Here is a 20,579-nt window from a genome sequence, read left to right on the forward strand (position 1 = left end):
GGCGCTGCGCGTCCTCTGAGCACAGACCTGATACGCAGGCAGTGTGTTTGCACCTGGTTAAGGGCTGTATCATCCAACAGGACGAGCGTTGCAGGCGGTGGCATTATTCCACTAGTGAAAAATGAACTGCGGCGTAATCAGCCTCCCAGAGCCAAGCTAATGTGCCAGTCTATACAGTAGTGAGCCAATTAAAACAGCTTGGACTGGAAATCCAGTTTGTTTTTTTTTAAAGGATAGGTTCGCTCATTTCTGAGAACGTCCTCAAACACCAGTCAACCCTGTCCAATAAAAATGTAATATATTCATTTTAATGCTGATTTTATCCAACTAGATCTCTCTCTTCCAAACCGTTGCTCGTCCAAAGGTTTGCGTTTCGCCAGCTCTTAGAGCGGCGCGGCAGAGGTTGTTCTGTAGCAGTTGTACATTAGTCAAATGCCAGTGTGGAGGCAAAAAAGTATTAATAATAATCCTGACCTTCATTTCTCTGTGCCACTTGTGAACACCATACCCACAGCCACATGAGGCCCCTGACCCTGTACTTTCTCTTAAAATCTTATCTTGCTGTTTGATAGAGAGGGATTGTTTGCGACAGTTGCGAGCCAGAGGGACCGCGCGCTGTCTTTTGTGTTCCATCACACCCTGTCAGAGAGTTTACCCAATATAGTTTAGATGTATGAAAGTTTTATCCCCAAAACCACTGTGTGTGTGTGTGTGTGTGTGTGTGTGTGTGTGTGTGTGTGTGTGTGTGTGTGTGTGTGTGTGTGTGTGTGTGTGTGTGTGTGTGTGTGTGTGTGTGTGTGTGTGTGTGTGTGTGTGTGTGTGTGTGTGTGTGTGTGTGTGTGTGTGTGTGTGTGTGTGTGGTTGCTGGCTGGCTTGTAAGTTGTATGGAGTGTGTTGGAGAGCTGATACATCGCAGCCCTGAACTTGACATTTCAGTGACAGAATAAAACGACCCAGAGACGTGGGCAGGCATTTCACAGCACCTTCATTAGCTATAAAAATATTTTCACATCTTAACTAAACTTAATGCAAAATCTATAAAGGCCATGTTCATGTGTGCATTTGTTATTTTAAAGGTTATAATGGCTCATTAGACGTTTCAGTGACTGATTGTTGTGGCGTTTTGCGCCGTGTAGTAGGTCTCAGTGTGTCTGTTTGCCTGTGGCTGTGTGAGCCTTGTCAGCTTCTGTATAATGGAAGTGCCCCAGGGTAACCTGTTGGACCTTGAACCGGCGTCACAGACACACACAAATGGATTAAGGCAATCATGTTATGGCCACAGAGCTCATAGAAATGACATTAGGGCTGACGCGCGGTGATTTGACATGTGAGAGAGAAGTTGGAGATATGAGTGTAGCCGTGCAGGAAAACAAGCACAGCTACGTTTACTTCCCACAGCAGGAAGTAGAAGCATATTCACTTCAGCTCGTGTCAAGTAGAACAATAAGCATTTGATTGATTCCAGCAATACTTCAGTCTTCGCGTCTCGCTTTGCAGGTTACAGATCCTGAGGTGTTTCAAGTGAAATGCGCAAGTAAAATGAGAGCAACTTGATGTTAATGCGAAAATTAAAAAAAAAAAAAAAGAACTAAAACAACTGCAACAATGAGTTATTTATTGAAGTCAAAGAACCACCCGCCCCATGGTGAGAGTCCAGTGTGAGAACTAAATAAACAAAACTCATCATCAGTCATACCTTCAGAGAAAGAGATCTGTCTCTTACAAAGCTGTTTCATCATATACTGTATTAAAAATACACGCCGTGTCTCACGTTAGTTGTTGTTGAGGTCTTATGGTCTTTCTTTCTGGCAAAATGTACGAGACACAGTAGAAGTTTTTTTTTCCTGTTTATCCCACTGTGTCTTCTCCACGCTGTGTCTATAATGCTCGCCCTCTTCCTCCCCTGTCTCGCCACCTCATCAATGATCTAAGATTGCAGTAGAGTGTGTGATTGCAGTAGAGTGTGTGAGCACCTCTGAGCGTCGCATACGGGATAAAATATCTTCCTTACTGAAAAGCAGTTCATGGGTTGGGATTTAAGGATTCTCTGGAAGCGGTGACGTCACAAACAGTAATGAAATACTAGTGTTTAGTCCACACGCACGCACGCACACACACACACACACACACACACACACACACACACACACACACACACACAGACACATATACACACACACACACAACGACTAATTTAAATTTACAGCGGGGGACTTGTTGCTGCCCCCGACGCCCCGCTGGACCAGACGCTGTTTGTTTGATCTGTAGCACTGTTCAGCTGGGTGATGTGATGGGATTATTGGACACACGCACACGCACGCAGACACACACACTGCAGTGAGCCTTTCAATTTGCGTAGTTTTATGTAAATTGATGCATATTCACAGGTTAAACAGGACACAAGCCGAGGCATTAGTTCTGCCTGCAAACGGGCTCCTGCAGCGACAAATGCGCGCACACACACACACACACACACACACACACACACACACACACACACACACACACACACACACACACACACACACACACACACACACAATCCAGAATATGAACACACAAGCCCTTCATTGTCTCATATATATAAATATATCTATCTAGATATATATAGATGGCACCAGTGTAAGTATGTGTGTGATTGCAAGGCATGGTGTCTGAATTGATTCCCACTCACTGGCTGTGTTTACGTTCTGCCTGTGCGAATGTGTATTTGTGTCGTCTGTTAATGAGATGTTCTTTAGGCCTGTTGATGATACGAGGTCTGTCTGAGAGAGCTCTTCGCCCCTCTCTACCCCCCCTCCCCCCTCCACCTCCTCCCACGCCTATATTAGCTCCATAATTCCTGTTCTAGGCGGATTGTTATGGTCATTGTGTGTGCTGTGAGCGATGGTTATTATCTGCCCGCTCCGCTCGCACTGCTTTATGTGTCTCGCACCCCCCCACCACACACACACACACACACACACACACACACACACACACACACACACACACACACACACACACACACACACACACACACACACACTGCACATTGCTCGCTCTCGATGACTCTCAGCTCGGCTGTGTCGCATCCGCGGCCACTCTCTCTCCTCCACTTCCCCTTATTACTCGACGCTACTTATTTTTCCACGTTTCCTGTCCCTCTCTCTCTCTCTCTCTCTCCCTCTCTCTCTCTCCCTGGCGCTCTCACTTTCTGTCTGTTTCGCCTCCCGTTATCTCTCGCATTCGCAGCCACACGTACGCGAGTGCAGCTATTTAATCTGCAAAAAAGCCGCTGAGAAGCTGCGCCGGGGAAGTCGATCATGTAGAAACACACCCATCAATCTGTCTTCTTTACAGACTGAGGCTAGAGCAGATACTTCACAGCCTAAATGTGTGCGACTGATTCGTCCTTTATGCCTGACTTCATGATGTCAGGTACAGCCACAGTGTATCGCTGCTAGACAGGAAGACTTGAGAACAAAAACACGTCTGAGAGAAAACTTTCCAGACAAACCCAGACTCTCGCTCGCTGCTCAGTGACAACTCAACATCACGTACAGATCCTGGTCGCTACTCGACAAGCATGCTTTGTCTTCTTTCAGTATACATGTAAATCAACATACTTTTTTGCCATTATTACTGAACTGGCTTAGTCAGAAATGACTCGTCATCATTATAATAATGAAGCAATAACAGCTAAGTGCTTCACAAACAGCCAAATGGCTGCTTGCTGGTGTTTGAGTAGAAACCTCTAATATACAGTGCATTTTATCATCACTATTGTATATCTTCCAACCCAAAGTGCATCTAAAACAGATTTGTCTCCTCCATCAGGGCCCGGAACACTGTGCAAAATGCCTCCATTTCAAGGACGGTCCAAATTGCGTGGAGAAGTGTCCCGACGGCCTGCAGGGCGCCAACAGCTTCATATTCAAGTACGCCGAGGCCAACAATGAATGTCATCCCTGCCACGCCAACTGCACCCAGGGGTAAGCGCCGTTCAGGCTGGACGGAGGTGAGAGGTCCAGAGTTACAGATGACAGTATTAAAGATGAGTGGAACCAATCAGCTGGTGCTGGTTTCACGTAGACGCATCGTTCCGCCTCTTTTAACGCATGAAAGACGATGGGAGACAGTGACATGAGCGCTTGCTTGCTCTATTGAATTTAATAAAGCCCTGCTCCATCGCTTACTAGCCACTGATCGCTCAATGTAATATTCAGCGAGCTTTGGTGAGGCATCGTTTTGTATTTAACTCCACGGGGAGTTTATGTCATTTCCCTGTGTGTTATTTCTTGGCTCCTGAGTGACAGCCTCCAGCTCGCTGGAGCATAACAATGTAGTCGTAAATGGAAAACACCCGGCTGACACTTTGTCACAGGTACAGCTTTATAAGCAGGTCTGGGCAAAAAATAAATAAATAAAAAGCGCCAAGCGGAGGGGGAAAAGAGCGAAAGAGACAGGGAACGGAAGCAACCGATCTTCAGGAGAGCGTTTTTGAACCAGTCTGTCGGTGGCATTTGCGGCTGGCGCCGGCGCACAAACACTTTAAACGTCGGCGCCAGCGCTGATGAAACCCCCAGCAGAGAATCCTCGCTTGACGCGCAAAATGTGCAACCCTGTCACGTGTCGCTCCGGAACCGAACTGGGTTCTAAGCAGGCGAAGAGCCGCTAACACGGCTTTTGTAAAAGTCCCCCTTTATATTTGGCGTTTGCCCACAGGCCTCAGGAGAAGCTCACAGGTTTGTTGATGGCTTTGTTTGGTTCCATCTACTTGCCTGTGGCTTTGGAAGCAGCGATGGAGCATTGCTGTTGAAATCTGAAGTTGAAGACCGAAGTGAGCGGTCTTGACTCTCAGAAGGCAGAACTGTTGTGGAAATCAGTTAAAACATGTGTCAAAGTCTGATAATCAGCAAAAATACTGTGTAATTTCACATATTTTAATATTCCAGTCCATTATTTGCATTACTGTTATAAATCATTTTATGTTGTTATAACATGATTAAGCTGCCAAAGGTGATGAAGCATTTATGAACTACAAAATTTTGAAAGTTGGACCATAACTTTAGTTGGAGCAGGTAATTTCTTTTAATCTTGTGAACAGGGGTTGACAAGGAATTACAGATGGTACGTTGTTTGTGATAATGGGCCCAAGACGAAGGCAGATTTTTTAAAAGTCGCCATGTGTGACAGACGGGGTGTTGAACAAGCTCCTCCTCATAAGGAGTCGAACCACACGACTGTGTGAGATCTATTGACTCGCCTCAGGACGCTATCATTCATAAATGCAGGTCAAAAAGGAAGGCGCTTAACCTTGTGCTTGTCCTGTGTTGTTTACCAAGGTGCATTGGACCAAGACTACAAGACTGTATTGGCTGGATGGACAGGTACAGCGCACGCACACACACACACACACACACACACACACACACACACACACACACACACACACACAGCATAAGGATCTGATTAATGGTTCGCCTTAAGGCCTAAAACCCAGCTGAGCCTCCTTAGATCCTCTCTGTGCACGTAGGGCCATGTGTGCTTGTGTGCACACGCCAGCGATTTGCCTGTTTTTTTGATAAATTGATGGTGTTTTTTTTTTTATTCTTTTATTTATTGTTTTCGCTTCTGTTCTGAGGCGGTGAGGGAGAAATTGGAACAAAGCGCTGCAAACAGTTTAGCGCAAATGGAAACAATTTGCCATGAGATGACGCTAAGAATCGCTGAGTGGTGTGTGTGGAGCGTCATTAGGACTGGGAATGAAGAACAGTGTGTGTGTGTGTGTGTGTGTGTGTGTGTGTGTGTGTGTGTGTGTGTGTGTGTGTGTGTGTGCGTGTGCGTGTGTGTGTGTGTGTGAACGCGCAGGAGCAGGAGCAGGAGCCGTGAGTTGCAGTTTAGCAGAGGAACCGGCAACATCTAGCATAGCGGTGCTACTGTAGCTGATCAATATTCAGCATCCTGGACCTCTTCCAGGCCGATAGATGCCGACGGTGATTCCTCCGGCCGCGTCCAATCACACCTTCTCCCGCCGACACAGAACCGGCGCCGACCCGCCCGCTATCGGACCGCTGACGGCTGAGGGCGCCGCTCGCAGATCCGCCGCTAACCCCCCGGGCTTAGAGGTGTCGCCGCTTGTAAATCTACCGCCCGCCGAGCGTATTGACGTATGAACACGAGTGGCTTATCAGAAACAGGTGATTACACTAAGCCTTCAAAGGCCATCGCTCTACCTGGTGCGTCAGGGTTGTGCATAAGAGTGATTAAAGTGGATTAATCATTTTTTTTGTCGCTTACTTGTAATATTTAGCCTCATGGAGCAGCCAGGGAACATTGATCTGCATCCAGCTCGCTCTCGTTTGGCAGCAGCCTTTGAAATGTGAAATTAGTGGAGCTACAGTGTCCGATGCTCTACTTCTGTGTTGTTCTCTGTCGGTCACTGTGTGTTTCAGACACTGTCAGTTACCGCGGGCTCCGTGCTGGATGATCTTTGAAAGCTCATACCAGAGCCAGGCTTCGTGCCACGTCGCTCCGGGGACCGGTTAAAGCGTGACGCGTGCGGGTTGAATTAGATCAAGCAAAGTGCGTCTTTAGGGCTCAATTGCATTTGATTGAGTGTCAAATCCTCTGTGGCCTTTCAAAATGACTATTTGTAGCTAAATCTATGAACGCTGGCCTTCAGTGATCCTTTTATTATGGAGTGTGAGATATGGACACACGTTGACTGATTCATGCTGCACATGCAGCCACACTGCTTTTAGACTAATCACACTAATTTAGACTAATCGACAGTCATTCCTGGTGCGAACTGATGAAGCAGCTTCTGCCATGATAACGTTTGGGTTATTCTTTAGGCGTTCACTCAGCAAATGCTACAGAATGCTAAATACTAGCATTTGCGCACCGACCTGGTTCATTGGTCGTCCTGTCACTGAGACGTGGGGCCGATGTGGAGTCTGTCACATAGAACTAAGGCTCAAAGCTTCTCACCGTTCCCCCGAAGCTGCTTCTTTAGTCAAAAGCACGGTTGAACCGCCTTCTTCCACTGAATGAGGGCAGATCCCGCGTATGAGCTTGACCAAATTAGCTTCCTTGATTACATAAAAAAAAAAAAACATACCACGAAAAATATTGAGAGTCTTGATTTCAAGTGACAGCTCTGGTGTGGTGCTGAGGATTTACTTTGATGGTTATTTCCATGTGTTTGATCTCAGCCGTGGTTTAATGAGAGGCCATGGAGGTATATTTGTTACCAGATGCTTAATGCATGAGGATAAGGATCACCCACATTAGCAGGCCTTCTTGTGTGTTTTTTTTTTATTTGCCTGCTTGTTTTGAGTGGTCACATGGTGGCATAATGAGGGTACACATTGTCCACATCCACTGCTCTCTGCAACTTATTCAGCCTTTTTACTCCCACCCAATTTCTCATCTCTATCTTTCTCTAGATAATGCGCCTCGCTGTTATTTTGTATTTTTTATCATCACCTTTTTGCCTCTTCTTATGTCTTCATCTTGTTCATCTTGTACTGATATCCCCCCCCCTTGCCCTCAGAACCCCTCTAATCGCAGCGGGCGTGATCGGCGGCCTGTTCATGGTGGTGATCTTGGTGCTGAGCGTGGCCGTGTCTGTGCGGCGGAAGAACATCAAGAAGAAGAGGGCCCTCCGTCGCTTCCTGGAGACAGAGGTGAGTCTGACTGCTTCTACAGTACATCCAAACACGTCTGCTGAGGAGTCCATACAGGATGCAGGTCATCTTTAATATACTGTCACCTGGGCCAGTAAAACACTACACAACAGAGCTAAGTTGCAATGGGCCTGATGTCCTTAGATCAGATGGCGCCTGTGTCGCTGCAGAAAGTATCACAAACTCTGCGGCTCAGGTGTTGACTTTGCCGCAGCAGATTGGAGAGGACACTTCTGACAGGAAGAGATAAGGGACCACACCATTAGAGGAGAAGGAACCACTTTTCCTTCGTGGTAAAACAAGACAAGTGCATCATGTAATGTCTCTTCAGAGCACAGAAGTGTCAGTGAAGTATCTTTGCCGTTAGCTTAATAACAAAATAGCTCTGATGTGGCCTATTATTATACTTTACATATCTCCCACATGTGGCTGCCACTGCCACTGTGGACCTACTATACACTCAGTCAGACACATGGCTGGATGCACATAGACATAATTACGCCACATTATGGAGCTAATAACAAATGTGAGCCTGAATGAGAAAGACGACTTTTTTTCTTTCCTAATGCCACAATGTAAAGTAGCAATAATATAATTATTAGAAAGTACATTTTCACAGAGAACCTGAAGACGTAGGCTGAAGTAAACAAACATTACAAACAGTACAACATGTACATTGTAACAAACCTACAGGAGGATCTCACAACCCACGCAAGAAGCAAACATCGGCTTTAGTTTTTACAATTTTTAAACTAAATCCCAGCAGCAAATACATTCATTCGTGTAGCATCAAACATATTATCCAAGTTTTCTCATACTACATAGAAACGTTCACACGAGTCATCACAGCGGTTTAACCTCCGTCTCCGCTGGAGAGCCGTCTGTTGGTTTTGCTGCAGGACGTCTGGGCTAATTTTTACCCGGTTTCAGCACCGGAGAAGGTGGACAGCTCCCATTTGGGGCAATGTAGCTGCTCCCTCCACAACCTCTACACCTAAAGTAGCACTGATGCTGGACAGCTCCCGGCTCAGCCCAGTGTGTGTGTGTGTGTGTGTGTGTGTGTGTGTGTGTGTGTGTGTGTGTGTGTGGGGCTCGGGCATTTTACGATGTCTGAATTGTATTGTGTGGGCTTGTTTATACGTGTGTGGCCTGCAGAAGCTGATTTGTTATTCCATTTAAATGAAGAATAGCTATTGTTTTTAATCAAACGGTAACCACGAACCAGAGGGACAGAAGCTGCCGACCACAGCGAGGCTGATTTACGCTCTCCGCCTCTCTCCTCCTCTAATCTTCCCCCTTTTCGCCTAATTCTTCTTACGCCGCTCCCTCGCCTCCGCTTCTTCTGGCTAATGCACTTCCTGCGTCGCTGTCGCTGCTGTTGTTTCTGCCACAGTCCTCTTCCTGCTCCACATCTCTCTCTCCTCCCTCTCCGCATATAATCTTGCCTCTCTCACTTGCCATTTCCTTTGTTCGTTCCTCCACTTCAGCAGTAATGAGACAACAAACGTGTCAAGTCCTTTCCAGGCTTCGCAATTATCCCCCTCCCCCAACACACACACGCACACACACGCACACACACACCACGTTCACCTATCGGATTCTCTGTGTTGTGCTCATATATTAAATCTCTCCCTCGTCATACTGACACGATAATGATACTCCAGAGTTTTAATTTTACTTGTTGAAAAATTGTCATTGCGTCTTTCCAATCACCGTAAGTACTGGGCAGAGACTGTGGCTATTAGTTAGGACATGATGAAATTAACCGGTTTCAAAGCAATGGCGACTTTAATTAGACGCTGTAAATATTGCATTTAGGGACCGTGTTGTAGGAAACGATTCAACGTAGAGGAACACTTTTTGTGCTCTTCTTGAGTAATTCGGTCTGATTTGCTGTTGCCTCAAAAGACGAACATCACAGCATGACTTCCTGGAAATTGGGTCGTGCTTTTTTAGAAACTGCTTTTTGTCACTAATTCAAGAAGCAGTGGTGTAAGTAGTGAATATTGTATAATAATAATAATTATTATTATTATATACTTTAGTAGTATTTTTATGGAAATGCAAGGCATCACCGTCTCCGACAAAACAGGTTGTTGATTTGATTTATTTGCTGCATGTATCTAAACTGACTTGAATGAAGGAATATCAGATATTCAACTAGTTCATGTTTTGTCACAATGCATTTTACTGGTTGGGAGACAGGACTATGTTTAATATGTATACTGATGAGATTCTGTGTGAAAAACCGGGTTTTTATTACAGGACTCGCTGACTGAATCACCGCTTTGTTGCTCGATCTGTTTTTAGCTGGTGGAACCTCTGACGCCAAGTGGCACGGCACCCAACCAAGCTCAGCTCCGCATTCTGAAGGAGACAGAACTCAAGAGAGTGAAGATCCTCGGTTCTGGGGCCTTTGGGACTGTTTACAAGGTAAAAAAGAAACTCTAATCTCACCCTCCCAAGTTTGAGACCCTGATATGAGGTTTTAAGGAAAAAAGAATGTGAGAGATGGATTACAGGACAATTAATGACAGGAAATAAGATGGATGGCCGGCGCCGGGGGATGAGGAGAATAGGTAATAACACACACGGGTCAGAGTAAAACCAGTCAGCTGAGGTGACCACCAGAGGAAGGGTCGGGAAGAAGGAGAAAAACCAGCTCATCCTCTAAAATCAACGCTTGCCATCTTATGGAGTCACACTATATACTGTAACAACATACATCTATATTCCATGTGTTGATTCCCAGCGTGTTTGTGTTCTCTACAGGGCATTTGGGTGCCGGAGGGTGAAACAGTGAAGATTCCTGTAGCCATTAAAATCTTAAATGAGGCCACTGGACCCAAGGCTAACGTTGAGTTCATGGATGTGAGTTTGAATCAAATCCACTTTATACCTTTTAGAACTTTTTGTCTTTTCTGTATATTTTTTCAGAATATCTGCAGTTAGAGTGTGTGTTACATGTGTTACGTCGAAGCGTTTCACCTGGTCGTTTACTAGACTACTGAAACAATATTAAAACAAGGCACAACGAGCCCATCAGCTCTGCTGGAGAAATGGAGCTATTAAGCAGTGAGCCTGCACCCCATAGACAGGAGAATGGAAAGCGTCGGGGGCGCCCACAAGGCCTGCGTACACACGCAACATGCCACAGGCTCCCAGCACAGTGCACAAGGCCCCATTTATAAAACATTCACAAGCCCAGCTCATTTCAAAAGGAAAAAGTAAAAAAAGTCTAAATTATTACCCTATGATGATGCAACGTCAATGAAATAAGCCCTGTGATCACACACACACACACACACACACACACACACACACACACACACACACACACACACACACACACACACACACACACACACGCGGAGGGAGATCCAGTTGCACTTATGTGTTGCACTTAGTTTGACAGTCTGAGAGGAAGAGTTTTTGGAGTGTTAGCATTACTATTTTAATCAGGACATCTTTGATGAATGTGTGTCTGATTTTATGTTGTGTTAATCTGCCTTGACAGTTTGCACTAGCAGATATGTCTGGTATCACCCTGGTGATGTCATCACTGTCGCCCTGAGTGGAAGTGGCGAGTCCTCGTAGTTTCTCGAATGAGTGACGCGCGCAATAAGCTGATTTATGGACGAGTCTAAGAGGAACCAGACAGAGGACGTGATTATGTGAGCGAGGAAGCACAGAGATAAACTGAAACAATATAAGCGACAGAATCGATGCGGAGCAGATTTTCTGACGTTTGCCGTATTCGGGTGAGATTATTCGAGCTGCTGCTTCTTTTACAGCCGGACTTGGTCCAGTTCCACAGTCTAAGGAGCCGGGGGTCCGGCTCCTGCTCCAGTGGTAGTTACAGATGCAAATGAGAGCACCATTTGTTTACTTACAGTATTTTCCCACTTGGACCGGGAGTCGTGACTGGCTCGTTTCTTGCTGCCGGCCGGATTCGGTGCATCTGCTTCTTCCCCGGCGGAGGGAGAGAAAAAGGCTTCTAAGAAACAGTAAAAACGTTTATCTCAGCAAGAAAATGTCAACAGCGCTTCCCTGCTGTCAGTCAGAGGACGGGGCGTCAGTACCCGAGACTCCTCTCACTGATGCTCTTTCTCTTGGGTTTGACGCTAATCTTTAGTCTCCTACGAACATTTTAAAGCATCTACTCTCATCAGGGAGTTTGGAATCTTCAAGATCTAGTTCACAAATTCAACTCGTGAGTTTGACACATTCCTGCCAACAAACTTTATTTAAGATGCACCGCTCGACTCTGCGCGCGTCACGTCCGCCAATGCTTAGCGGGAGGTGGAGATGCGGGAGAAGCGGGCACGCGTTGCATTCTAGACGTGAGCTCGGGTCTCGTCCAGCCCGGTGGGCTGAAGCTGGGTCGAACGCGAGCCCTTGAGCCGTCCGCTCACACGGGGTCCGACGCGTGAGCAGAGCCTCCAATTATGGAAGCTATCGACCCTGAGGGTCACACACTCAAACACACACATGAATCCATAACCATCAGTATGAAATCAGTTATATTCTGTATAGGAACGTGTAGCATTATCTTACTACTTTTACTGTACTGTGTAATGTATATGCATTGACACGTGACCTACTCCAGCCTCACCCCCGTGTATTTACTACACTTGTAGTCTACTACAAAGGAAGCTGAAAGCCTGCGGAATCACCGAGTCACTTTGATGTTACAGTTTTGAATAGAAAATCCACTTCTTCTGACTTAGTCGGACCTTGCTGCCGACTTCAAGAGAAACTTCAGCCTGAAACAGAATACGGGCCGCTGTGATCTCAGCGCATCCAGCCTGGACCTGTAAACACAGCGGACAGCCCGCCGCGGCGTCGAGTCTTTAAAACGTTTGCCCTCGTGTTTGTGTTTTAACACAAAAGGCAAGTCTGCCCGCTGGTGTTATGCCACTACTCGCTACAGGTAGATACTGTATTAGCGCCTCCACTGTGTGCCTGAGTGTGTTCTCTCCGTCCTTCAGGAGGCCCTGATCATGGCCAGCATGGAGCACCCCCACCTGGCGCGCCTGCTGGGCGTCTGCCTGAGTCCCACCATCCAGCTGGTCACGCAACTGATGCCTCACGGGTGCCTGCTCGACTACGTGCACGAGCACAAGGACAACATCGGATCGCAGCTGCTGCTCAATTGGTGTGTCCAGATTGCCAAGGTAAGGCGGGCGGCGGCCACTTCAGCGGCGATTTCACAGACCGTTTGCCACTGGCTGCGAGCGGCTCATTCGTTAGCTAATTGACAGGTTGACTGGGTAGTTAAAGGTCCGGTAGCTGGAGGTTGAACGTGTGATGATTATCTGATCACGGGCACAGAAGCTGTGGATCATCCTCACTGATCGTTGCTTTTTAGTGGCTTTGTTGTCTCTTATTTATTCATCAATAATGTGATTTCTACGTCTTATAATAGGCAGCTTGTACATTTGCTGACCTAAGAGGGAAGTTTATGAAACTGTTAACGTATCAATAGTTTCTGAGTTGCATTGATTCATCCAGGAACCAAAGAGCACATTTATTTCCTCCTTAATTATTCGTAATTCCTTTTAGCTGAGTTGATTCCATATTTTTTGCCAGGTGTGCTCACTAAAACTATAAATAGTAGAAATCAACCTCTTCTGCTGTAGCACACGCATTAGAAGCAGCAGAAGATCAAATATCGATTGTTTGCTGTATTGTACTTGCAGCATATAATAAGAACGTACTGACTCGCTCGGCCCCTGCAGGTTCTGCAGAACTAACAGTTTATGTCCATGATACAGTACAATCGTTTCAAGTGGGAGGTTCTGCAGCTAATGTAGGTTTTATGAAGGAAGTGTCCTCAGTGAACTACAGAGACACAACTACAGAGTCTCTGGCTTAAGAAATATCTCGATCTGTCTCTCAAAGCTCAACATGACTAAATCCCAGCAAATATAAATAAATCGCAGTGTGGAAAGAAGTTACTACTTTACTAATGTTGACTGCAACAATACTGCAGGAAAATAGTTTTGTCCTGAATTCATGTCAACAGGCCGCTTGTATTTATTTAATTCTTTGCGTCAGCTTTTTTCTTGTGACTCCTGCCTTTAAATAATAAGGAATAAAACAACTAGTCAGCTGTTTGCCTCTATAGGTGCACACTAGTAATTAAAACGCGCCCCGTGCATCTCTGTGTTTACTTTTAATTGCACGCACACGCGACTATTGGATGACATGACTTCATGTCCTGGCTACTGTAACCGAGGAAGAGGGAATTACTACAGCGCCTCCCGAGTCGGGTGTTTATGTTTAATATAATAAATGTTTGATAGGCACGGCCATGGACTTGGAGACTTGACGGAGTGTCTGCAGGTGTGCGCTGGTGTGTGAATGCGGTGCCCCCTGCTCGAGTCTCTGGAGGAGCGCAGTAAATAATTCAGAGCTTTGCTTAAGTTCGGTGGAGGAAGCGTTGAGTGCGGTGAGCTCAGTGTTACAGGATCACGAACGCAGCAGCGCATCCTAATTAGTCCTAATCCAGTCGACACCGATTCACAAAGTGATGGTACCGCTTTGTTTTTCCAGCTATACGGCCCATCTGTCAGCCGCGGATAAGAAGTGACTGATTAGATCAGCGTCTCACTCACACGCCTTCAACATTAACAACCCAGATTCACTTTCTTATTCATATATTTATTATTTATCAAAACTCTGATATTATAAACCACACTGTGTGTCTCCGTACTGCTGCGTACTATATGTCATAACTGGCTGGAGATGTGAGTGGTACAGTGAAACTACTGACTTTTAAAGAAACACAGACACACTGACAATGAACGTCTTTTGAAGCCAAGAGGAGCAGAATGAGAATGACTTGGAAATGAGTGCAGTCCGGGCTTTTTTGGCCTGGTCTGAGTCAGGCAGGGTTCCAGCGAGCCTCTCCGAGAGCGCCCATCAATTGCTCAACCGTCATTATACTTTCAATTATTTCTGGACGCCGATAAAATCACCTCTTTTAAAACAAAAGCAATCTGATGGCAATCGGTCCTGGCACACGGACAAACATCCCATGCTGCGCAAAACCGGTCGCTACGCTATGGAATGCCTCGCATTCATATTATTGTGGAAGAAGCCTCGACTGTGTGAATACGAATACTTGAAATACTCGTTAAGGCCTTTCTGCAACCGTCTTCTGCCCCCGTCAGGCATCATGGATGATGGCGTGCCCTCGTGTCCATGCGTGACAAACCCGGAGTGTCCTGTATAATGCACTTGTCTGCACGGCGCCATGAAGGTCAGGCGGGACTCCGAGCCCAACACCATCGACCCCCGCGTGTGCGGCGCCATAATATTATTCCAGACATGAGTCTCATGTGTCCTCACTGCAAATTATTTCATTATCACTCATGGTGAATGTGCGATGTACATTGAGTGGTGCCGGCTCCGCTCTCCGGGCCGGCGCGCGTCCCCGTGGCCTTCTCCTTCTGCCGTGACCCCCATCACAGCTACATATTATCAATGGAACCATCCAGCATGAGCGACATACTGATGAGCACCTTGATCAGAGCTGCGACGCCGCACGAGGCCTCCTCATTGTGTCTGCGCCCTTCTTAAAAGCTCCCACTTCATTTTGGTTTAGGTCGTAGAAGTATATGTGCACGAGTACTCGGCCAACTCCACTACTCTGCAGAGCGTGGTGGGAGTGCGGGGTAAGGAGGCCCCACGTTGTGCATCGCGGGGTCATTTCTCTGTGTAAACCAGACTGGGCAAACTTCTCCAACTCATTACATCCATCCCCAGGGCTCCAGTGAAAACCACACGCTCTCCAATTCCCATTCGGCTCTGTCCACGCTTCCTCCCAGTTTGTATTTACATGATTTATATGAATCTTGTTTTCCTTCCTCTCTCTGAACATTCATAAGGAGAATATACCATATATATATATATATATATATATATATATAGCAAATTTTGTAATATCGCTATATTAAAGCCGGTTAAAAGGTGCAGTTGTCTCACTGTGTTGTATGTGGAGCTGTGTAATAAGCAACCTACTGTAGCAGACTTTATTTCCTTATGTTCCCTATAAGAAACTGTACTGTAATACTGAGAGGCAAATATTGTCTCGCTATAATAAGGTAACACGTACAAGATTTCGAGCATTTAAATGGGACAGCGTGCAGTTTTGCTGACCGGTCACGACAAGAGAGAAATATTCGATATGCAAAAGCAGAATAACATTTCTGCAGGGACAGAATATTTCAAGGACACCAACTAGCTTGGGGCAACTGAGGTCTGCCCTTGAATCAATTTGATTACCTTTATACATTTAAATTACTTCTCAAAAAAAAAAAAAAAGAAACGTTTCCCCAGGTGCATGAACAAGGTAGGCTATATTTACTTCAAAATAAAGCAATGACCTATTTTGCATTACTTAGTTTTCTGTACAAAATACTAATATTGAGATTCCAAGCAGTAAAGTTTCAGCTGCCCAGTTTGCTGCATCAGCCTCTCACACAGGGATGTGTGGAAACTCACAGCTGCTCTGTAGTCAGTGAGAAACGTCCCCTTCGCTCACTCGCTCACTCACTCGCTCACTCACTCACTCACTCACTCACTCACTCACTCACTCACTCACTCACATCAGCAGCGTCTGGCTGACTGGAGATGGATGTGGCCCGGTTGTGGCGCTGAGGGGAATGGATGACTGCAGGCAGGCCGCACAATGGATGAGACAGGCAGCTCAGGGAGGCAGCTCCGCACTAATGAGTGACTGCGGGACACATGCTTGTAGCCACAGAAAGTGAGCATCACGCCATTTAATCAGATGAGTAGCATGCGCACTGCCAGTCAAAGGCTGGACCACACCCTTTCTACGAGTAGCTCAGTTTAGCTCAGCCAAAGTTTGAGATTTCTTGGTATCGCTCTGGTTGGACCTACAGTATCTGGTCCCAGGCCAAGTCCGCCCATCCATCGATTGCTTGGCCGTGCAGGTAAAGCATCTGATTTTAGGGCTCGGCTTGCGATTGGCTGCTGTTAAACGTCAAGCTTTTGCACTATGAAGTGCAGAAATAGGTGAGGTCCAGTATTACTTGAACACATTACGCGCTGCAAGGCTGTGTGTGCATCTAGAGCTTCCATGTAGTGAGTTCTCCAGAAAATAAAGCGTGTTTGGTCAACTCTTAAAACCAGACTGTTGCTGCAGTGACGCTCCAGACGCGAGAGTGTCACCGTGAGGGGAAAAAGCAATCAAAGCGGAGCACGGCCAACCTGCCATTAAAGCCTTTAATGGTTTCAACCTCCTCGCATTCCGGTTAACTGCAATTAGCAGTAAAACCCCTGACTGCCGCGGACCTGTGCCGTGGCTGCGCCGCGGCAGGTCAGCTTTATGCGGTTATGCATTCAGACCTGTGCAATCTGTTATTTTCGGCGGCGTCTGACTCACGCTCGGAGCTTTGCAGGCTCGTCTAAGTGCTTCTATTTCAGGACAGTTTTCATCTCCCTCCGTTTATTTTCACGATGATGTCACCGAGAAGCATAACAAACATGTTCAACGTGGTGATTCAGACACCGGAAACGAAAATCCTCTGTGCCTCTGAGCTCTCATCATTTGGTAGAAATGTATTAAAATGGTTATATTAATATTATATATACCCTATTTTTACCCCCTGATGAGACTGAGTCAAACTAATTTGTATTTATCTTTGCTTGGCCTCACTCAGTTCTATTCCTGACGCCTTTGGAGCCTCAGCGGCCCAAGGTGTCTGTCATCGGTATCATCGGAGAACTGAAGCAAATTAAATCACACTATAGCGACCCGTTTGTCCCGATTAGGTCACGGAGGTTGGCATTGTTGAAGCCGTTATCGTGGCTGAGACAGGATCCTCCCGCTACAATATGGCTTTTGTCCAAACTCAGTGATGGGATGCCGGCGAGTCTCGCGCTCCCTTCGAGCAAACCTGCGCTGCTCGTAAGGGCCACACACACACACACACACACACACACACACACACACACACACACACACACACACACACACACAGCGTCACATCCCAAAGCTCAGAAGAGGGAGCGGCGCTGCGTTGATGGCAGCATCCGATCCCCCCTCTCTCCGAGGCTTATAATCACCTGCTGCAGCGCCGCAGACGCGCGATGGAAAGCGCCCGCGCGTCCGTGGAGGCACACGTGCGCGCACCTGCCCACCACTTGGGCTGAGAAAATATACGGGGTGTATTATTTACTGGAACTACAGGGGACGAAACAAACTCGGAGTGTGTAAACATTGTCTGGGAGGAGGAGGCGGCTCTGGAATGCAAGGAAAGAAGCTGAAGAATGGACGGAGCTGCACCATATTTTACTTATTAAACCGTCCTCCGCTGTGTAACACTCTTATTTTTCCTATAACCAGGCACCATGAGCAACCACAGGCTTCATGGCCTGATCCTTGACATCCACATGTCAGAGGTTACCTAAAGCAATATGCTGAGCTCCACGTTGCTCTGGATGGTCAGTCTGACGCCCTGCACAGTTTAGGACTGTGTGTGTGTGTGTGTGTGTGTGTGTGTGTGTGTGTGTGTGTGTGTGTGTGTGTGTGTGTGTGTGTGTGTGTGTGTGTGTGTGTGTGTGTGTGTGTGTGTGAGAATGGGAGGCAAACGCTAAAGCTTCAGATAAAGAAACTGGAAGTGGTGTTAATTTTGCATTGAGCCAGGCAGTAACTGGAATTATGGCTTTTTTTTCGTAAAAGCGGTGAGATGAATGTCATTTTCAGTGTTTGTGAGCGCCGAATGTATGAAAAGCAATCTTACTCTGCATCATTTGGGGAATTTAACTGTGAAATCCTTACACTTTCATAACAAAGTCCTTTTCTTTGAGAAGCGAGAGAGTAGTTTGTTCATTTTTTTCGTGCTCATATACCAATCGTAGGACGCTGAAATCTAAAGCTTGTGGACGACTTCGCTTTCTTGCTGCAGAGCAATGCAACTGTTTGTTGGTCGTGACGGAACACCCGGATCCCCATTCCAGGAAACTCCCGCTCGTTGCCAAGCTTCCAGCCTTCGCAAAAGATCAATCATAGATTAGAGCTAATGTCTCCCATTATCACCCTGCGATTGCCCTGTTATTATCCTACTAATTATGATTGTCATCATTATTATCTTTGCTCTCTTATAGTTCATTACTCCAGACCTGAAAGACGATGGTGCAATGATCTAAGTGGCAGTTTTTCTATTTATTGATTGGAGGGAAGTTGCAATCCTTGTTACGCGGCCTGTTCTCTGCTGACTGAAGCTGCCTGAGTGCAGGGAGGACAAGTGAAGTCTCAGACTAAAAGTTAAAGCCAATGGTTTAACGTGCGGTTAAATGGTTACCTTTGTTCTGACCTGTACTTTGGGCCTAGAAACTCCACGAATCAGATTAAATCAGTTTGTGATGTTTTGCTCGTCTGAGCTTGAAGAGAAAATACTTTTAGACAGAGGAAAATTGCCCGTGCCGCCTTTTGTACAGCATTCTTTTTATCCCTTATTGCACTAAGCACATTTTCTTTTCAGGCAAACACAAACACAGATTGGTTTAAAGATCTGTACCACTGCGCGTTCTGGTACCTCAGCTAAACAGCAATCTGCTATCAAATCTGTTGTTTTGAGAAAATCAATCAAAAGGGTTTTTTTTTTTCGTCTGTTTAGAAACTTTGTTCAGTCTGATACCGCTCATAGCTCTGTTGATCGAGTATTTACACATCAGTTTGTGTTGGGGTTTTTTTTGCCCAGACTGAAAAAGGAGCAGCCAGTTTTACATGTTGTGTGTTTTCGTGTTTAAATCGGCGCTGTCGTCATTCCGAGGTTCGTTAAAACACAATTTCACCACTGACAGAGAGTATGTGCTCGCAAACGCAGCGCTCCTTCATTTTTAAACAGGCCCACGCCGCCGAGCGCCGCCGAGGTGTCTCCGCAGAGTGTCTCGGCTCATCCACCCCTTTGCAAACAACCCGAGGCAATCTTCACACGCTTCCTCACTGGAAAGCACAAACAGGAGGACGGCTGGCCAGATACGGAGACGTCCCGGCTTTGAGGGGCCAGGACGCGGGAATGAACGCGTCCTCTAAATAGCCGCCGTCTCTCGCCGTCACCAGCCTTAGTCAGCGGCTGACTCACAACCGTTGTCGTGTGCCAGACGCACAAGCTGCACCAATGTGATTAAGAGCAGAGAGAGTGGGGCGTTAGGCTGCTGCTGCCGGAGAAGCCGTCCCCTCACCTCAGTCTGTTTTCATAGGTCAGGACGGATACAGTTAGGGTTGGACTGACTGGGAGATGGTTTCATAAGCCTAAAGGTCACACAAGCAAATGTACAAGAACAATTAATCTGGTTTAAATTTTATTGGAAATGCGATGATACCCCTTATTTTAAATTAGCTTTGTTTAAAAGCTGTATGCAGATTCTGAAAACTTTGTACTGACATTATAAATTCTTAACCTCATTATAGTTATTATTTCCTATGATTATGATACAAAATCCAATACTTTGACTTGTATATTTTCCTCCTCGTGAAAACGAATCCTTACGTCGTCTTGGTAACGTACAGCTTCCGCCCGCCTCCATCATCACATGCGCAGACGCACGTTGTTCAAGCTGCGACTCTGACAAAGCACTGGCTGAGTCCCCCGTAGTGGCCGGCGAGCAGCTCACTGCCGCTCTTACAGTAAATTACTCCTGACTCACCACTTTGCTTCACAGCCAGAGGAACACGGTAACAAGGCTGACAGACGCCTCAGAGGGGTGGGACCTCCTGTAGCACTGTCTTTGTCTAATCAAAGCTTTATTAACTGACCAACACGTGATTATTAGACTATTCAAACACATAACTGGGTCCTTTACTGTCCTATTACACTGACCTCGTCTCAATGTGTGGCGCTGATGGGCAATTTCAGATTTGTTTGT

General features: G+C 46.4%; 1 protein-coding gene across 2 annotated transcripts in view; it reads left to right on the top strand.

Moving 5' to 3' along the window:
- Nucleotides 1-20,579, top strand: part of LOC114847230 (receptor tyrosine-protein kinase erbB-4-like) — a 170,513-nt gene that overhangs the window by 127,308 nt on the left and 22,626 nt on the right. For both annotated transcript variants that reach the window (XM_029136751.3, XM_029136752.3), the window contains exons 15-20: nucleotides 3,820-3,974; nucleotides 5,328-5,372; nucleotides 7,541-7,673; nucleotides 9,984-10,106; nucleotides 10,446-10,544; nucleotides 12,665-12,850. In XM_029136751.3, coding sequence (XP_028992584.1) covers nucleotides 3,820-3,974; nucleotides 5,328-5,372; nucleotides 7,541-7,673; nucleotides 9,984-10,106; nucleotides 10,446-10,544; nucleotides 12,665-12,850 — 741 coding nt within the window. The remainder of the gene's footprint in view (nucleotides 1-3,819; nucleotides 3,975-5,327; nucleotides 5,373-7,540; nucleotides 7,674-9,983; nucleotides 10,107-10,445; nucleotides 10,545-12,664; nucleotides 12,851-20,579) is intronic.

Source organism: Betta splendens, chromosome 21 (genome assembly GCF_900634795.4).
Source record: "Betta splendens chromosome 21, fBetSpl5.4, whole genome shotgun sequence".
NCBI lineage: Eukaryota > Metazoa > Chordata > Actinopteri > Anabantiformes > Osphronemidae > Betta > Betta splendens.